The following is a 16388-nucleotide window of genomic DNA, read 5'->3' as shown; positions in this document are numbered from 1 at the left end:
TGCCAATTCTTCCAAGTGGTCTAAAAATGGATTCTTATATGCATATGAAAAAGTATGTGTGCATTAATGCTATTAACTGCGCTGCAAAATTACGCAGTGCTTTACAAAATATAATAAAGCGATGTTAAGTACAGTGAAACAAAAGGAAAATTGCAAGAAAGGTATAGGAAACTCAGGTTGTTCAGTTGTTGAACATTTGAAAGAAGCTGGAAAACTACTGAGTATGGGATGTGCAATGAAACATTAAGTGAAGAACTGGAAATATTCTGATACAGAAAGAGATGAGTGAGGTGATCAGAAAGTGCAACTGGAATGAGATGCCTAGAAGGAAGGTAGGAGGAGGCATTCAGAGGATGAAGGAGGAAAATAAATTTAAAATAGCTTGTGCTTAACATGTTTTGTTTCATTTCTTGTGGTGATGCAAATAGAAGGACAGTGTATGCCTTATCTCATTTCAGATGTCTGCAGTGTAGTTGTTTAAATCTGCACTAGTCCTCCAGACTCCCTTTTGTAATCATCGGAGAGTCGTAGCCACCTCTGGGGTGAGACTGTCTCTTCCCCATTAGACTAGGCAAATTGTGCTTTAGAAGTGCTTCTTTCTTTCCCAAATGTCAAGGGTGTCTTTATGCCTAGCTTAGGTGAAAATCAAAGCTGTAACCACTTACGTGCCACCCTGTATGTACAACTGGCAACTTACATAGTTCACCCATGTATAGATATAAAACTCAAATGTTGTAGTCTTCTCTGAATGCTCTATGTTTGTATCTGAGGAGTGCATTTTCATTAAACAGGTGGAAATGGAAAGCTGGCAGCAAGAGCAGCCTGTAGTGCTGCGAACATGGACAATGGAGTCTCCTCACAACTATGAAAATAATTGCCATGAGGTCTCAGTCTTCCTTTGTCATGGGGCAACTTACTTTGAAGTGGAATTTGATGAAAAATGTGAAACTGAAAGAAGGTAATTTAACCTTTTGCCATGTTAGATTCTAGTAACTATTTGCAGAGTGGCAAGTTATGTTTCACTATGTGAGGAATGCTTCCTTCTCTCCAAGCGTGCCCTTTCATTTTCTTCATTATCCTACTTACCACAGAATGTGTTATTTTGAATAATTTTCTTCAATGTCTCATGCTGAAGGCCACATTGCTTGACAAATGCACAGACATACTCTTTGTATGAATTTTACTATCTTTGCCCTTGATCTGTTTTGTAATGTTGTTGTGACTACTACAGTTATGCTTGTGGTATTTATTTCGTCCTCTTTAGGCAAAACTACTGCTTTGGTCTCTCCTGCTAATGTATCAGGCTACTGTTTCCTTAAGTCATATGCTGGATGTTAAATTTAGCACATATTACCAATTCTAAAGGCTTAAAGAAATTCTGCAGGAAAATGCTTGCTGGCACTATTGCACTGAAGTATGAAGTACATTTCTTAGCAGTGACATGAAACCGTGTGGCTGTGGTTCCGATGTGGTGGGGTACTTGGAGTCTGAAATGCAGCACTTGTGGAAATCCAAAAGCAGACATTTTCCCTCAGTGTTTGAGAAATAAATTTGGAAGTAACAAACTGCAATTTTCACAGGTATGATTACCTGGAGTTTACTGATGCCAGAGGTGCAAAAACTCGCTATGATACAAAGGTTGGCACTGAGAAGTGGCCTAAGGTGAGCACCTTTAAAATTCTGGACCAAGTTTTGTTATATCTAATTTTAGGAAATGCTTATGGTTTATATTGTCTGAAAATGCCTTGTTCCTTTTATGTGTGTTTTTAAACTGTAAAGTTGGGAGTGGGGAGGAGTGGAAAAAAAAGTCTGCAGGCCTGTAGTGGTGCAAGTAAAAGGAATGAATGACTGAAGAATCCCTCTCTGTCCTTGTTATCGAAGGAACAGTCAGCCAAAATGAAAAGCAATAATCATGTTTACCTGCAGGCAGCTACATGGGTGACACTTCCCTGATGCTCTGCCCCCCTAATTTTATACATCTTGAGACAAGTTTAGTGCTTCCTGTGACCACTCCAGTTTTTCAGTGACACTTGCTCAAGTGGGATGTTTACCTATTGCTCTATGGCTCCATCTTCAAAGGCTCAATTGTCTACAAAATTTCTCATTAAGCTTTTGAATAGAAATCTTAGCTGCTTAGAACTATGGGTTTCTCATTCACCTGGTGGGGAAATTAGGCCCATTATTGAGAAAACATAACATTGAAAAACCACAGTTGCTGAAGGAAATTCATTACCCTGAAACGTCTTCTTGTCGTGTACATTTGGCAAAATGACTGTTTTGTTGCTCTGTAGAAAGTGACCTTTAAGGCTGGCCCACGGCTGCAGTTTCTCTTTCACTCTGACAGCAGTAATAATGAGTGGGGCTACAAGTTTTCCGTCACTGCTTATGGCCTCCCAGATGTTGCCGTTTCTTGGGGCTTGGATTTACAGCTTCTCGTATCGCGGTTGATGGGGCGCTTGGCTTCCCGGAGCATGGCACTGAAATCTCTACGAGGTGAGTGCACTTCACTGCTCCAGTGGTTGAGGAGCCACGTAAACATGAGGTACAAGAACTTTGTTTTGAGTTCCATTAGTATGCCTTACTTGTCTGAAGATGGAAGTGAATAAATAAATTTTGGTCTTTGGGCTGTACCCGTTGTTTGGGCCTCTGTGCCACAAGCCTGACTGCTGTTCTGTTAGACTCTGGGCATGTCACAGGGATCACTGTGATTTTTCTAATATTGAGAAGCCAATACTAGGAAAAGACAGATGTTTGGAAGGAATCATATTAAGTTCAATTATATTTATGAAGTAATATATGAATATGCCCAAGCTCCTGTTCTTTTTTCTTTTAAAATTGTTTTCTAATGCTATGATCTGCCACATACAGGTGGTATGAACATGTAGCCAGCAAACTGGGAAAAAAATACCAAACTTAGAATGCAAGTTGTGGTGATTTAAAATGTTTCATGTGAGCATTTAGTGCTGATTTGTACTTATGCAGTTCTGCTGATTTAGCCATTCTGTTATGTACTTGTACTCTGGAGACTCCTGCGGTATAGTAAGCACTTTTGGTATGTGTGGGGAGATGTTCCTCCTGCCAGAAATCTTACCATTCCAAACCCTTAGGCACATTAGAAACCTTAGACCTACCTAGTGAATTCACAAATTTAGTTTGGCTAATTCCAGAAGTAAAGTACACTTAAGATTTGGGCCACTGAAGACAGGAAAAATGCAAAATGTTAGTGAGATGAGTGCCATAAAAATATGTATGGATAGAATGTTTATCTTTTAGGATTTCAAAACCAGAACACTTCTCATTAACTTCCTAAATCTAAATTTATTTAGTGCTTTGGAGAAATTAAACATGGTTAAAGAGTTCTTGGTAAGATAGTCAATACTCATCTTAGAAAATCATGCAGCTGCTTATGTATGAAGTTAGGAAACTAGCTGAAGAGTTCTTATCAGATCATTTTACTATTTTGTTAATATATGCATCTTTATATGTGGCAAATTATTAGGTCTTTAGTAGGTGAAGAAAAGCTTTTCAACCGTCTTGTAAATTGTTTTGGAAACGTCTATCATTATGAGTACAGCCATTGTATAATGTAATGCGTTGTCACTATAGTGCAAGATATTGTTACTATCATTAAGGGAAGGATACATCAATTGTTTGTGCAACAGGCAATTAAAGAGGATGTTACTAAATTATTTTGCCCAATTTATTTATTTATTTTTTTTTTTTGCACTGGATTTTTAGCATGCTCTCTTATTTTCATTACCCTTTAAAATAAACAAAAACATTTTGTAATTGAAATATGTGTTCTCAATTTCTTGCAGAACTAGGTAGTGAAACAGATTTGCCTCCCCTGAAAGTAACATCAGTTCTTAATTCTCCTTTGTGGAAACCTGTCTTCAGGCATCAGATGTGTCCTGAGGCAATCGTGGGAGCAAGTCAAATCAGTAAACTGCACCAGGATAAAAAAGAGGTATTTAAGCCACTTTTTTTTCCTTCTATTGGCGTGAAATCACTATCTATAACAAAGTTTCATTCAGACTTAATTAGTTGGTAAATTAATTAAAGGTAGGCTGCTGAACTGCAGTTGCCATCTTTTGCGTTGTTTAATTTAAATGTCAAGGAAGTGTGAAACTGTTATTTTTTGCCCTTTTATTGGTTTCCATTTTAACTGCAGAAGATGTAAAGTTGACTTAATTGTAGAAACAAACTGCAACAATTTTTGAGTTAATATTAAAGTAAATATGTTCTAACGTTCTTTCCAGACTAGAAGCTCTCACCCAGATGACTGCCGTAACTTTCTCATTGACTTCGCAAAATCAGATCCTGCCCAGGATTTCTGTGGGCAAAAATCTGAACTTTTCAAAGGACTTATACAGGCATGTAAAAAACAGACCCCAAAGACAGATATAGTTGCTGGTTCTACTGTTGATCAAGCTGTGAACTCAACGTTTGCTGCTTTGGTGTATCTCACTCCAGATTTATATGAGAAGCTTCAAAAATATGGTAACTCTAATATTAGTGGCTATCTTAATAATGAAGGCTTAAAGAGTGTAAGAGACTGTATTATAGTTGAGTTACAAACCTTGGAAAGTCAGTTTAGTGTAAGGATTTTTTTAAAAAAGATATTTCACCTGGTATAAAGAACATACTGATAGTTTAGTGTAAGGATTTTTTTAAAAAAGATATTTCACCTGGTATAAAGAACATACTGATAAACTACAGTCATGGTTTAGGCAGACTAAGCAGGCCTTATTACTGGAGTATAATGAAAATAACTTACATTTATATTTGTTATTGTATGCTTTTATCTTCAGAGCTCTTTTCAAACACTAATACAATCTATTGGCTGAACCTTAATCTAAAGATGCCAGAGAAGTGGTGATTTCTTCTGGTGTTCTAATTCAAAAGAATGTGGTTCCTGGTAACTAGCTAGTCTTAAATTATTTTCCACTCTCATTAGAACTCTAAAAAGTCATCACCAACTTATGTAGGTTTTAAAATTTTCTTAGGGAGGAGGTCTGAATTGCCTCCAAAAATATTATACTGTGGAAAATTATCTTAGCATCCTCAAAAGTGTTAGGGATTTTTTGGTTTTTGTAAATAAAAGGCAGTATTCTGCTTTTAACTTGCATAATGTTCTTTGTATTACAGTGTATATTTTCTCGGCAAGTAAAATGAACAGCCCTGTTTTAATTTGTACCAATCTGCCATTAAGCTTATCGATATGTTCCAAGTATTGAATAATAAAGCGTATTTAGTTTTAGACAGTTTCATTGTAGGAAAAGTTAAGAGCCTTCACTTTGTCACAATTTTGAAGCTAAACATACATTCTGAGCTATAAAATTATGCACAGAAATGACTGACGTAAAGACTGACTTGATGACTAAAGCAGTTATTGCTTATTGTCTTTAGTCATTTTTCACTGTCTGACGGTTGATATAATTTGTTGAGTAAGATTGAAAACTGCTTTAGCTCTGGAATATATTAATGACTGGATGAGATATCCATCCTACTATTATGTTAATAGCTTCATCTGTCTTAGTCTTCCTCAGGCAGACTATAATTTTAGGACACTTACTGACCTGTGCCTTCTTAAATATGTGCAAGTGGTGCTGTAAAGCAAAATAATAGAAGAAGGGAAGACCCTGAACAGAAGCATCTTTTTCTTGATAGTCACTTTTAGGCTAAATTTGATAGAAACTCTTTTGTCATGTCTTTAATTATTGTAATTTGACTTTTGGAAGTCTCTTCCAGAAGCTCATAACATAAAACAAAATGAAAAAAATTCCTGATAACTTGATACAGCTTTAAGTTAATTCTGAGCATTTGTTGATCTGTTCTGGTACCAGTTTGCATTAGTAATATTTGGATGTTTGGGGGAGGTTTTTCTTTTCCTTGGCTTCAGGCATCAATTTTTGGAAGAGATGAGGAAGATATTCATAATTTAACTTTGCAAATAGCTCTGTCAAGGTACAGTTAATTTATTTAAGGCATACAGAACTTGGCAGTTTTTATTCCCTATTTTTCTTACAGGCATAATTCCAAGTATTGAATAAGAGATGAAAGAAAGTCTCTAACATAATTTTAGTTAAGTAGTCAAGTTGTGTTAAAATGGAGCAGTAAATAAACAGGTCTCTTCTTTCTCTTGTTTTCAGTCAACAGTGGAGGCAAGGTGCCTTTGAATGATGAGTTTGCACAAGTGTATTCCCTGGCTGATTCAATTAGAATATGGATGGTAAGATCATTCAGGAGAGTATCTATTAATGTCATCTATCTTAATATTTTACAATGCAATGTTAAGGAGTAGTGGGAAAATCTATTTTCCCTCAGTGATTCTAGGTCAGATGTTTTCCATTTAGAAAAAAGGTATATTCAGTTCTAAGCTTTGAACTTAAACATTTATCTTATGCTACTCTCCCCTCCCACCACCCCAAATATGTGATTCTGAGTATTTAGGACAGAATTTGAGTTGAAATCAAAATTGTGCTATTTTTCAGCAAGAATGTGTATTGTAAATTCCTGTCCAGCAGTTGGAGATCTTTGAGGCATCATGTAGGAAGAAATGTGTCTTAAACATCATTCTCAGTTCTTCAGCACTAACAGAAAAGGCAGTAATCACTTTTTTGTCAAGCGAGTAACTGGCTACCATTCAGGATATGTTCTTTGCACATAATTTTCCTTGAAACATAACGGTTGTGTCAAGAGTCAGTGTCATTAGCTCACGAACTGGTGAGAAGTGCCTTTGTCATTACTTGCAGCTGAGGAGAGGCAAACTTCATTTCACTTTCACTAATCTGCAGGAGATTCTAAGCGAGTGGTTACAACTCTGGGGCCTTCTACTCTAGAACAACTGAGTCGCTCTGTGGTCCTCTTGCTGCTACTTTTGGGCAGGCCAAAATCATTGTTCTAGTATATTGTGATCTCCTCCCTCCCCTTACCTGCAAGGGTTCCCTGCACCATGAGTACGTGCCTGGCAATATAGTGAGTGCGCATGCATATTACCATGAGTAACTGAATTGTACCCGTTGCATGACAGGTGAGGTTTGCATTCTGGTTACACAGTGGATGTATCTCCACTGGGGACAGTATCTGGCCGTACTTTCCAGTTAGATGATGCTTTTGCAGAATCTTATTCCATGACTAGATGCCCATCTTTCCTATTTGATGGGGAGGTAGAAGGGAAGGATGGTAGAAAGGAAGGATTTTTTGATGTTTTTATAGGGCTGATGCACGGTTGCATGGCAGGGAAGGGGCTCAGCCTACAAATCTCAAGCATTTCAGTACAAAACTGTGTAATCTGCTCTAACAAATGTTTAGGTACTGCTCTTTTATACTACTGGATGTTTTACTCTGCACTAGAAAATAGTTATCATTGTCTCCATATAGCCTTGCTTTATGGATGTACAGGGAGAATTGTATTTTAACTATTTTAACATCCTATCTACAGTTAGAAATGAAGCAGAAATCCCTCATGGGTAGGGGAAATGATACTGAGGAGAAGCAGAACACAGAAACAAGTGAGGTGAACCCAGAAACTCTTGGTAAGTGTTTTCTTTCCAAATGTGGAAGCGTTTCAGGTGATTTAGTAAAGCATCACTTGCAAATCTTGGTTGTTATGTTATTTTAGCTGTAAAAAGTAAATTAGAATTTTTTTAAAAACTCCTTAAAAGAGAAATTAGTGTACATAACATGAACTATCTGGGACTGTGTCTTGCTATTATTTGCAGAAAATAGTGTGTGAAAAGATCCCTCTGGGAGTGACTTATTTGAATCACCTGATTCCTTAATTCCTTATTTATGTTTACCTATTCTTGTAGATGCTAGTTGTCACAATTAATTGTTAAATAGTGAATTGTTATTGGAGTAAAATGTGTTCTCATTGACGTGTGTTGTGTCCTTGTTCAGAGTATTCAGATTTAATATTTGGAGATTGAGAATTAAATAACTGGTAGCATCATGCTCATTATCCTAAAAAACCCAGTATTTTCTAGCTCTCTTTGCTCATAAGAAACAAGATAAACTAGTTTCTTCCTAAGCGGAAGGTGGCAAATTGGATGTTCTGCTGTCATGGTTGTAACTCTTTCAATTTTTATACTGCAGCAAAACTTTGTATGCAGAAGAGCCTTTTGTTGCTGGATTTTTTGCCTGTAAGAGCAAAGACAAAAGGTTTTGCCTCAGACAACCTGGAAGCCCGAGATACTGATGATATTCAGCAGTATGTCAGCAATAAATGCCAAAGGACAGGTTCCATTGTGGAAACGGACTTCCAGGCAGCAGGCTCGTTGTCTTCCAATGGAGTAGTCCATCCTGTTTCTAAGGATGGGCACCAAATGACAGAATCTGATACCAAGATTAAACAAATTCCAGACCCCATCCAAACAGAAGAAGCATCTGCATTTCATTGTAAACCTGCTGAAAACATAGTGCCACAGCAAGAAGATGTATCGTCACCTCCTTCCACTCCTACGCGAAAATCTCAGTTCAGCCGTGGAAGACTAAGGCTGCTGTCTTTTAGATCAGTGGAAGAGCCAAAAGCTGTGCCTACTGTGAAAGAGAAATATCCTATATTGAAAAGCATCTTAGATTTCATTAAGGATCAATCACTTACATATGAAAGGTAAGCAAATTGAAAATGTCAATTATAAAATACAGAAAATTGTGTTCAGACCTCTTCAGTTGGAATAAAATATATTCTAGCCACAAGATAGCATTGAAAAACAGTTTGTACCTAAATAAGTGTCAGATCTAAGTATCAAACTTCAGTAGTTCACAACTACGTTCAGGCTTGTAGAAAGTATTATTTCATTTGACTTGCTTAGATCAGATGGAACTTCAGCATGTTTCTTGTCTTGTTTCCTGAAATCTGTTACAGAAGCATGTTGCTTCCTATCTGCATACAGGTAAGGCATGGTTGATCGGTATTGGAAATCCTTGATAACAAAGCTAGAATAGTTACATCTCTATCATTAAATTACTTGACGCTCTGAGAATGTAAATTGAAGGAGGTACTTCCAATTCTCAGGTGTCTTTTTTAATCTCTAAAACTTAGACCGGTACAGGAAGGCCTGGAATCCAATGTCAGCTTTATCACTCACTACAGCTGTTGTTAAAATGAATATTTTTGTAATAAATCACTACTGTAATATAAGGCTGCTGCGTTTGAAAGTGTAGATAGCAAACTGTTGTTTAACTAGCCAAGGACTTCCTAAATTCTAGTTTGAGTTATTTTAAGCACAATGTTTTAAAGTCCTCATAGATGGTTTTTGCTTTCCTTAGTGTTTTAAAGGTCCTTGCCTTGAGAAAGTCCCAAGGACAGAGTATCATGGAAGTACTCAAGACAGTCCGCCAGTGCCTAGACTCACTTGGGCAACCACACTGTTTTCATCCACCCTGTGTACTTTTTCTCTTAGAACTTCTAGCCTGCCAGAAAGATTTTACGAAGTAAGTAATTACCTAGACAAGTCTCAGCCACATGATATCGTATGTCTAGGCCCTTTTGTTGTCCCAACCATTTAAACTTAAAGTAGTAGAAAGTAATTTTTTTTAGCTGTATGTAGAAAAAAAATCGTGAAGATTAATATTAAAGCTAGTATTCATACCTTGCATGTGACATTTAAAAAAAAAATCCTTTTCAAGTGGGACTTAGTTGTGCGGATGTTCATGCCAATAGGTGTTGTGCAGTTGAGTAATGATTTAGATGCAAAGAAAAGCCTTTACCATTCTGCCTGGATCACAGCAAGCTCAAAAAGATTGGTGGGTCCTCAGTTACTATTTTACTTTAAGTCTTGTGTTTCTTACCAATTAAAGCTATAGTAATCTAACTCCTGTGGAACATGGAGTTACTTCTTTATCTCCATTGCGTTTTTATCACTTCTGTGAACTCTTATAAATTAAGATATTTACATGTATGGTGATAGAAGTAGCTTCTGAGAATGGTACATGATATATATATTGTTAGTTAAGCATTTGCTTGATCGTAAATGTTGATAACTTTGGATGTGATACCTGTAAAAGATGGGTTTTATTTAGTGTGGTCATACATTTTATTGGTTAGTATGTCCAGAGGCTAAAGGGATGGACATGCAAGCCAGTCAGTTTGTACTAATATTAGCTAGGTACTGGTTCCAGGGCATTAACACAAAAGTTGGAGGGGAAGTCATGAGTTACATGCGTATGCAATTGTTATTCTGAGTAAGGAAAAATAATTTGGAAGTTTTATCAGATTTTCTAGGATCTAGAAAGCACTACCTCAAAGCAGTAGCTAATGCTATGTGTTCTGGTTCATAGGAATTTAGGTCTGATTTCTGTTACGTGTTTGGACAGTGCGGTCTGAGGTCTGCTGGTTGCTTTCCCACTGGTCCAAGTTTTTGCATCTGTCCCAAGCTTTTTATGGTCATCTCTCAGTATACTTACTTCCTTTAAGGGCTCGCAGAATGTTCTTCTGCTACTGCCATGACAAGATTCTTTTTGCTGTTTTCTTTCTTAATTTCTGATTCCTCATGCAGGATTCTTTTCTTTCCTTTGAAAGTGACAGGCTGCACTTAAAACAAAGTTAATATCATTTCCACTTGCAGGAAGCATTTACAATGCTGTCCCTTTGTAATACTTGCCTGAAGCATGCTACTAAAATGAAGCAGTGAATTCCAGACTGCTAAACTGACTTTTTAATTTTTAGCTACTTTGGAAACTTGGAAGGTTGTGGTGCTGAGCTACACAAACAGATTCGAGAGTCCTACTATCAGCTTGTTTTGTTCCTGGTAAATTCTGTGAAGGGATTTAGTACCATTAATGACAGGTACAGTACACTGCTTACCTAGGTAACGTGAGATTTTTATCTGTTTTTTGTCACCTCTTCCCCTCTCATTTATTGTTTGATGTCTCAATTAAGAGCTAGAACCATGCTCGGTATTGTTTACAGAACTAAGTAAGGTATCTTGATCTTGTTTGTGATCTAAAACACCAGATTACCTTTTTATTGTTACTATGCAGGAAAGTTCAATAAATTTATTAATGTTGAAACTTTGACAACATCACTTTTTATAGTTATAGTTCTACAGTATATTTCTAAAGCTTAATACTAGAATAGTATGAATAGTAAATTTGTTATACAGTGTTTTGGCAAGTGTAATAAAACCGTAATATCACAATTCTGCCACCATGCTGTAATATTAAAAGCTCATGTTTTGATAATGTTTTGGTTAGAACTGTTAGGATTTCCAGCTAGGTGTCCTACAGAAAGGAGACTTTGTGTCTATGATGTCTGTCTGCCTGCTAGTAACTTCTGAGTCCTTTGGCCAGTTTCAACTGATCATGGCAAGTTTTTAGAGAAAGATCCTACAAATATCAAGAAAAAAGTTTACTATAGAGAGGAGACAGAAAGACCGACCAACCTTACTGTACTCGGGCTATAGCACATACTCTCTCTCTCCTGAATCTTTAAGATGCCATCTTTGGTTCAAGCTGTGTTGGCTATGCTTCTTCCTAAGTCATGTAAGTTTATGTATGAGTAAACCTGAGGTTCTGCCACAAAGTTAATTTACTGCGAAGTAAAGCCTTGAAATCAGTACAGTAATGTTCTCCCCAGCCCCAAATACGCAATTCTGGCTTAGAGATGTTGTATTTTGTTGTCTTGTTTTCTATTTAGATCATTGCTTCCTGCCTTATCTTGCGTGCAGACAGCTCTCCTTCATCTTTTGGATATGAGTTGGGAACCAAGTGATCTTTCCTTCTTTGTTGAGATTCAGTTGCCACATCTTCTTATGACCACATCACAAGAAAACATAAGTATTCATGACAGTGTGATCTGGTAAGTCAGGAAGAATGCGACTTTCATGTGGGATCCACTATTGATGTCTGCGTGTATGTGTGTACGTACACGCACACACATATAAATATGTGTGTGTGTGTATGTATTTTATGAAGAATGAGTTCTGAACTTTTTATTGTTGACACTTAAATCAAAACTTTGGCAAGTATCTAAGTGCTTAATTTAAGTATTTGGGGTTGGTTTTTTTCAGAGTAACTAGTGCAAAAATTATTAAAATTTGATCTTTAAACTGGTTATTGCTGGAATGCTTCACTTGTTTAGCATTGTACAAGGCAGATAATACTGTTCTTTGTCTTGCTAAACATCTAATTTATAAAAATGCAACATGAAGCTGTTAAATAATGCTTGTTCCTCTTACACGTGAACAAATAGAGCAGGAAATAACCTTTCAGAATTTTTCGTCTATTCTGCCGGAGTTACCAAAAGTGGTTTTGTAAATGTGATTTTTTCTGGTTTTTCATTATGCTCATTACATAGGTTATTACACAGTCATTTGTTAATCAAGTGAACTGGAATTCTTGCAATCTGATTTTTATGTTATAACAGCTTGTTTAAATAATAGTAATTAGAAAAGCATTCCAAGTTATGTTAGTGGGAAGCCTTATTGCATTCAAACTTCATTTTGAGCTTGCTTTTCTTTTAGTCAGTGGAGTGAAGAAGATGAAATTGCAGACTACAAGCAAAACTGTGAGTGGATGGATGAGTGTCAGGATGTGATGTTTGAGACCTGGTATGAAAAGATAGCTCAAGCTGACCCAGAGAAGCAGAGAAAGGTGATTTGCTTATTTATTTGCAGAAGGATTAAATAGGAGATTTTTAAAAGCAAAAAGAAGAGAAGGGCATCTGGCTTCCACAGATTTTTCATGAGTTGGATCCCTGGCTCCATGTAAGCCTTCAAAAGTCTAAAATGATTTAAAAATGTGCATCCTTTTGTTATGGTGCGAGTGTTCTGCTTTCTCTCTAGAACCAGGCTTTCTTAAAGTCAGGAAATAAGTGTGTCCGTTTGTTGTTCTAGATGCACATGTTTGTTGCTCGTTACTGTGACCTGTTAAATGTGGACATATCCTGCGATGGCTGTGATGAAATTGCACCATGGCACCGCTACCGCTGTCTGCAGTGTAATGACATGGATCTGTGTAAAACTTGTTTCCTTGGTAAGAACTAAGGAAAAAAAAACTCAAAACCCTACATCTGAAGGCGTCTCTCAAAATAGTCTCTCATAAATTGTACATAAAACAAAGGGAAAGAGTTTTCTTTTGCACATTTTTGAAATGTTGAGCTTTTTATATTTTTCTAACCTGACTCTGAACTTAAAGATCCTTTATCAAAAATAATTATCAGTGGAATTTTACAAAAATTTCTTTACAGGTGGAGTTAAACCTGAAGGTCATGAGGATGACCATGAAATGGTTAATGTGGAGTACGCCTGTGATCACTGTCAAGGAGTTATCATAGGTCGGCGAATGAACTGCAATGTGTGCGATGACTTTGACCTTTGTTATGGATGCTATTCTGCAAAAAAGTACTCTGACAGGTATTAAATACGTGATTTTGTGCTTCTACTTCTCTTACTTTGAAAGTGTTAATTGGCAACTAAGTCCAGTCATTCTCATGTCACTTCTTGCAAGGTTGTGCCTGACATCAGAACATATAATTGGTGTCCTTAGAGGAAAGAGCAAATATAGGCCTGGTTCAACAAATGTTTCTGTAGCTTGGAAACCTGACCCAAGTTCTGAAATTACTTGGTTGCAAGTGTTTCCTAACTATGGCTGTGAAAGCTGCAGGAGGAGATTTATTTACCCTGAATGATGGGATAGAATAAAGGAACACAACGCTGTGATTAGACGATGTAGGTTGCAGTGTATGTTTGACACAGATCTTCATAAGCTGTATTCCTTGAGGAGGTGTTCTCTTGATAGTTCAAGTTCTCTTTGAGTGAGCGCTACTGATGTCAGTGAGATTCTGACAGTTTACATCACTTGAAGGTCCACAGTTTGAAATTCTGACACATATGTTCTGTTTTTCATAGTTTCCTAAAAATGTATCTTGCGTTACTTTAACAACTTTTCTTATCAAGAAAGCAGCGGTGTTTCAAAACTGTCAATACCTTCTTCTTTCAGTCACTTGCCCACTCACAGCATCACAGTGTACCCAATGGTGACCATTCGAATCAGTGATCGACAGAGGCTCATCCAACCATATGTCCACAACTATTCCTGGCTGCTGTTTGCAGCTTTGACTCTCTACAGTGCAGATCTGGCAAATGGGGAAGAAGTAGAAGGAGAGCAACTAGATTCGCAGGTCCTCAGTCATGCCAGAGTTCTGCAACATCAGTGCATCCAGCTCATTGGAGACTGCCTGATGAAAGCGCAGCACGGAAAAGGTGATTCAGCTCCTCCTCCTCTGAAACAATAGTTTCCCGCAGATTTTCAGAAGTCTGTGATTACTCACTTTGAAGTTTCCATAGGAAAGGGGAAATTACTGTGTACTTCACTGAGAATAATTGTTTATGTAGAAAGCAAATGTACAAGTGTCATTCAGGGTCATTGGAACATGTATTGGAAGAATAGAGTGCTTGAGAAAATAAATTTGTTGCTTACTAAAACATTGAAGACAACTTGGTAACTGGTTGGGTTTTTTTTCCCTCTTGGATGTTGTAAAGAGATCAATATGTTACTGCAGTGTTATTGTTAATTGAAGGACTTGAAGGACAGCAAATAACTTGGCAGAAAATTTTTCTTATTCTGCCTTGATTGGCTAGAACTTTTTAAACTTATTTGTGGTATGAAATGAGTTGCTGAGGAAAATGTCCTTTTGTCTGGAAATGAGGATTTCTGTGAACTAAGACCTATTTATAGAAAATAGGGTGATAGAACAGAGTCCTGTGTTGAATGTATTAAAAGTTTTGGACTTAAGGCTGCTCAAAAAATGCCAAAACGCTCATAAAATTAATACTGCTGAAATACCGCTGCTGGTGCCACCAGAAATTATGTACGCATGCTTCATTGTTTCACTTACTTGTTTTTAACATACAGTTTTATTGTATAAATATTTAAGTGGACAGAGAATTAAAAATTAAGACAAATATTTAATTTAAATTTCATAACTGTCAATGCTCGGAGGTATCTCTGATTTTTTTTTTTTTTTTTTTTTAAATCAATTATGACTTTTACCCTGATGGCATCATGGCATTTTTGTGAGGCAGGAAATGTCACCACCTGTTCTTCACGAAATTATTTAATGGAACTACATAATCAAGTGAACATGATGGGGAACATCTTTTTGGTGGGTTTGAACTCGGTAAAATTCAAAAGAACTGTTTGAGGGGAAGTTTGCAGTTCTGTTTCAGTATGTTTCACTTCTGCTTTTTGCTCATCTTGCCACTCAAATAGCTTTTGTAACTTTTTTTGCTTTCAGGTCTGAAAAATTTAGCTCTCCTCTGTATGTTACCGGAGGGTGAATCCTTCTCAGAGAATGATACCATTCCAGTCAGTCCTCCCACAGATGGTGCTGCAAAAAGCCATACTGGTGATAAAGCAGGGAAGGGGCGAGATGAGAAGCCAAGCACAGGCTCCTTTACACATTGCAATGTGAGTACTTGCTATTTATAGAACCCCTCGTATCCATTAGTTGTGTGATCTTCAGCAGGTTGAACATCCTACTCCGGGGCACATAAGTGAAATAATGAATTGTAAGGATTTCATTTGTAGGTTAAAATTGGGGGGCAAGGGAAGGATTGTTGATTCACTTGTTTTTAACTAGATTCATTTGATCAGATGAAAGCATCACTTTACATGTTCTTACAGGCAGCTTTACCCTCTCCCTCCAACATTTCTGTGAATCAAAGAACATTATTTTTCTGAATAGGTTGTAGTCACTGCCAGTAGTTAGATCTGTTTAGATAGGAAAAAGTGTGTTTTACAGTCCATTATACTCTAGGTGTTTTTTTTTTTTTTTTCTGGTTTCCGGGTTTGTTTGTTTTTTTTTTTTTTTTTGGTTTTTTTGGGGGGGGTGTAGTAGTTTTACATATGGAAGATACAGGCAAAAAAATAAAAATTTGTTTTCACTGTGCGGAATCTTAAGACTTGTATATATCAAGAAATTCTTAACCAGTGAAAGATTTTGATAGTCTAGGAAAAACATTTTTTGCCAAATGCAAATCACTGGCTTTTTCTTTTCATGGCTGTTTCTGTAGATATTAAACTGTGTTTTAATCTTTTTATTGCATTTGTTTTATTTTTAGGGGAAAGGAGATGCTCACAATGAAATCTGGTCTTCTGCAGAAAATAAAGTAGAAAAACAAGGAACCGAAAGAAATCTTAATGCTCTCTTTGTGAAGAAAGCAGTTTTAAGACAAGAGTCAGACTTGTCTGCAGATGATAATGTTTCTCCATCAAGTAAGAGATTATTTTTCATTTTTCTTATCATGGAAATATCCACCTATATACAAAGAAAACATCTGAATTCTTTTATTCCTATCTCACTTTTGTGTGTTTGCAAGTATGTTTAATGCAAGTGAACCGTCTGTTTCATAAAAACCTGCCAACCATATTGCTTTGAATAA

At 36.8% G+C, this 16388-nt stretch overlaps 1 protein-coding gene across 2 annotated transcripts in view; it reads left to right on the top strand.

The window, feature by feature from the left end:
- ZZEF1 (zinc finger ZZ-type and EF-hand domain containing 1) overlaps positions 1-16388 on the top strand; it is a 62256-nt gene that overhangs the window by 24494 nt on the left and 21374 nt on the right. For both annotated transcript variants that reach the window (XM_062592242.1, XM_062592243.1), the window contains exons 22-38: positions 792-958; positions 1581-1662; positions 2292-2493; positions 3819-3967; positions 4260-4500; positions 6153-6232; positions 7445-7538; positions 8098-8614; positions 9274-9438; positions 10673-10792; positions 11642-11803; positions 12468-12597; positions 12840-12978; positions 13193-13358; positions 13945-14207; positions 15242-15414; positions 16068-16221. In XM_062592242.1, the coding sequence (XP_062448226.1) occupies positions 792-958; positions 1581-1662; positions 2292-2493; positions 3819-3967; positions 4260-4500; positions 6153-6232; positions 7445-7538; positions 8098-8614; positions 9274-9438; positions 10673-10792; positions 11642-11803; positions 12468-12597; positions 12840-12978; positions 13193-13358; positions 13945-14207; positions 15242-15414; positions 16068-16221 (3004 nt within the window). The remainder of the gene's footprint in view (positions 1-791; positions 959-1580; positions 1663-2291; positions 2494-3818; positions 3968-4259; positions 4501-6152; positions 6233-7444; positions 7539-8097; positions 8615-9273; positions 9439-10672; positions 10793-11641; positions 11804-12467; positions 12598-12839; positions 12979-13192; positions 13359-13944; positions 14208-15241; positions 15415-16067; positions 16222-16388) is intronic.

The sequence above is a fragment of the Rhea pennata genome, chromosome 20 (assembly GCF_028389875.1).
Source record: "Rhea pennata isolate bPtePen1 chromosome 20, bPtePen1.pri, whole genome shotgun sequence".
Lineage (NCBI taxonomy): Eukaryota > Metazoa > Chordata > Aves > Rheiformes > Rheidae > Rhea > Rhea pennata.
Note: the sequence above shows the minus strand (reverse complement) of the source record. Positions and strands in the feature narration are given on the sequence as shown.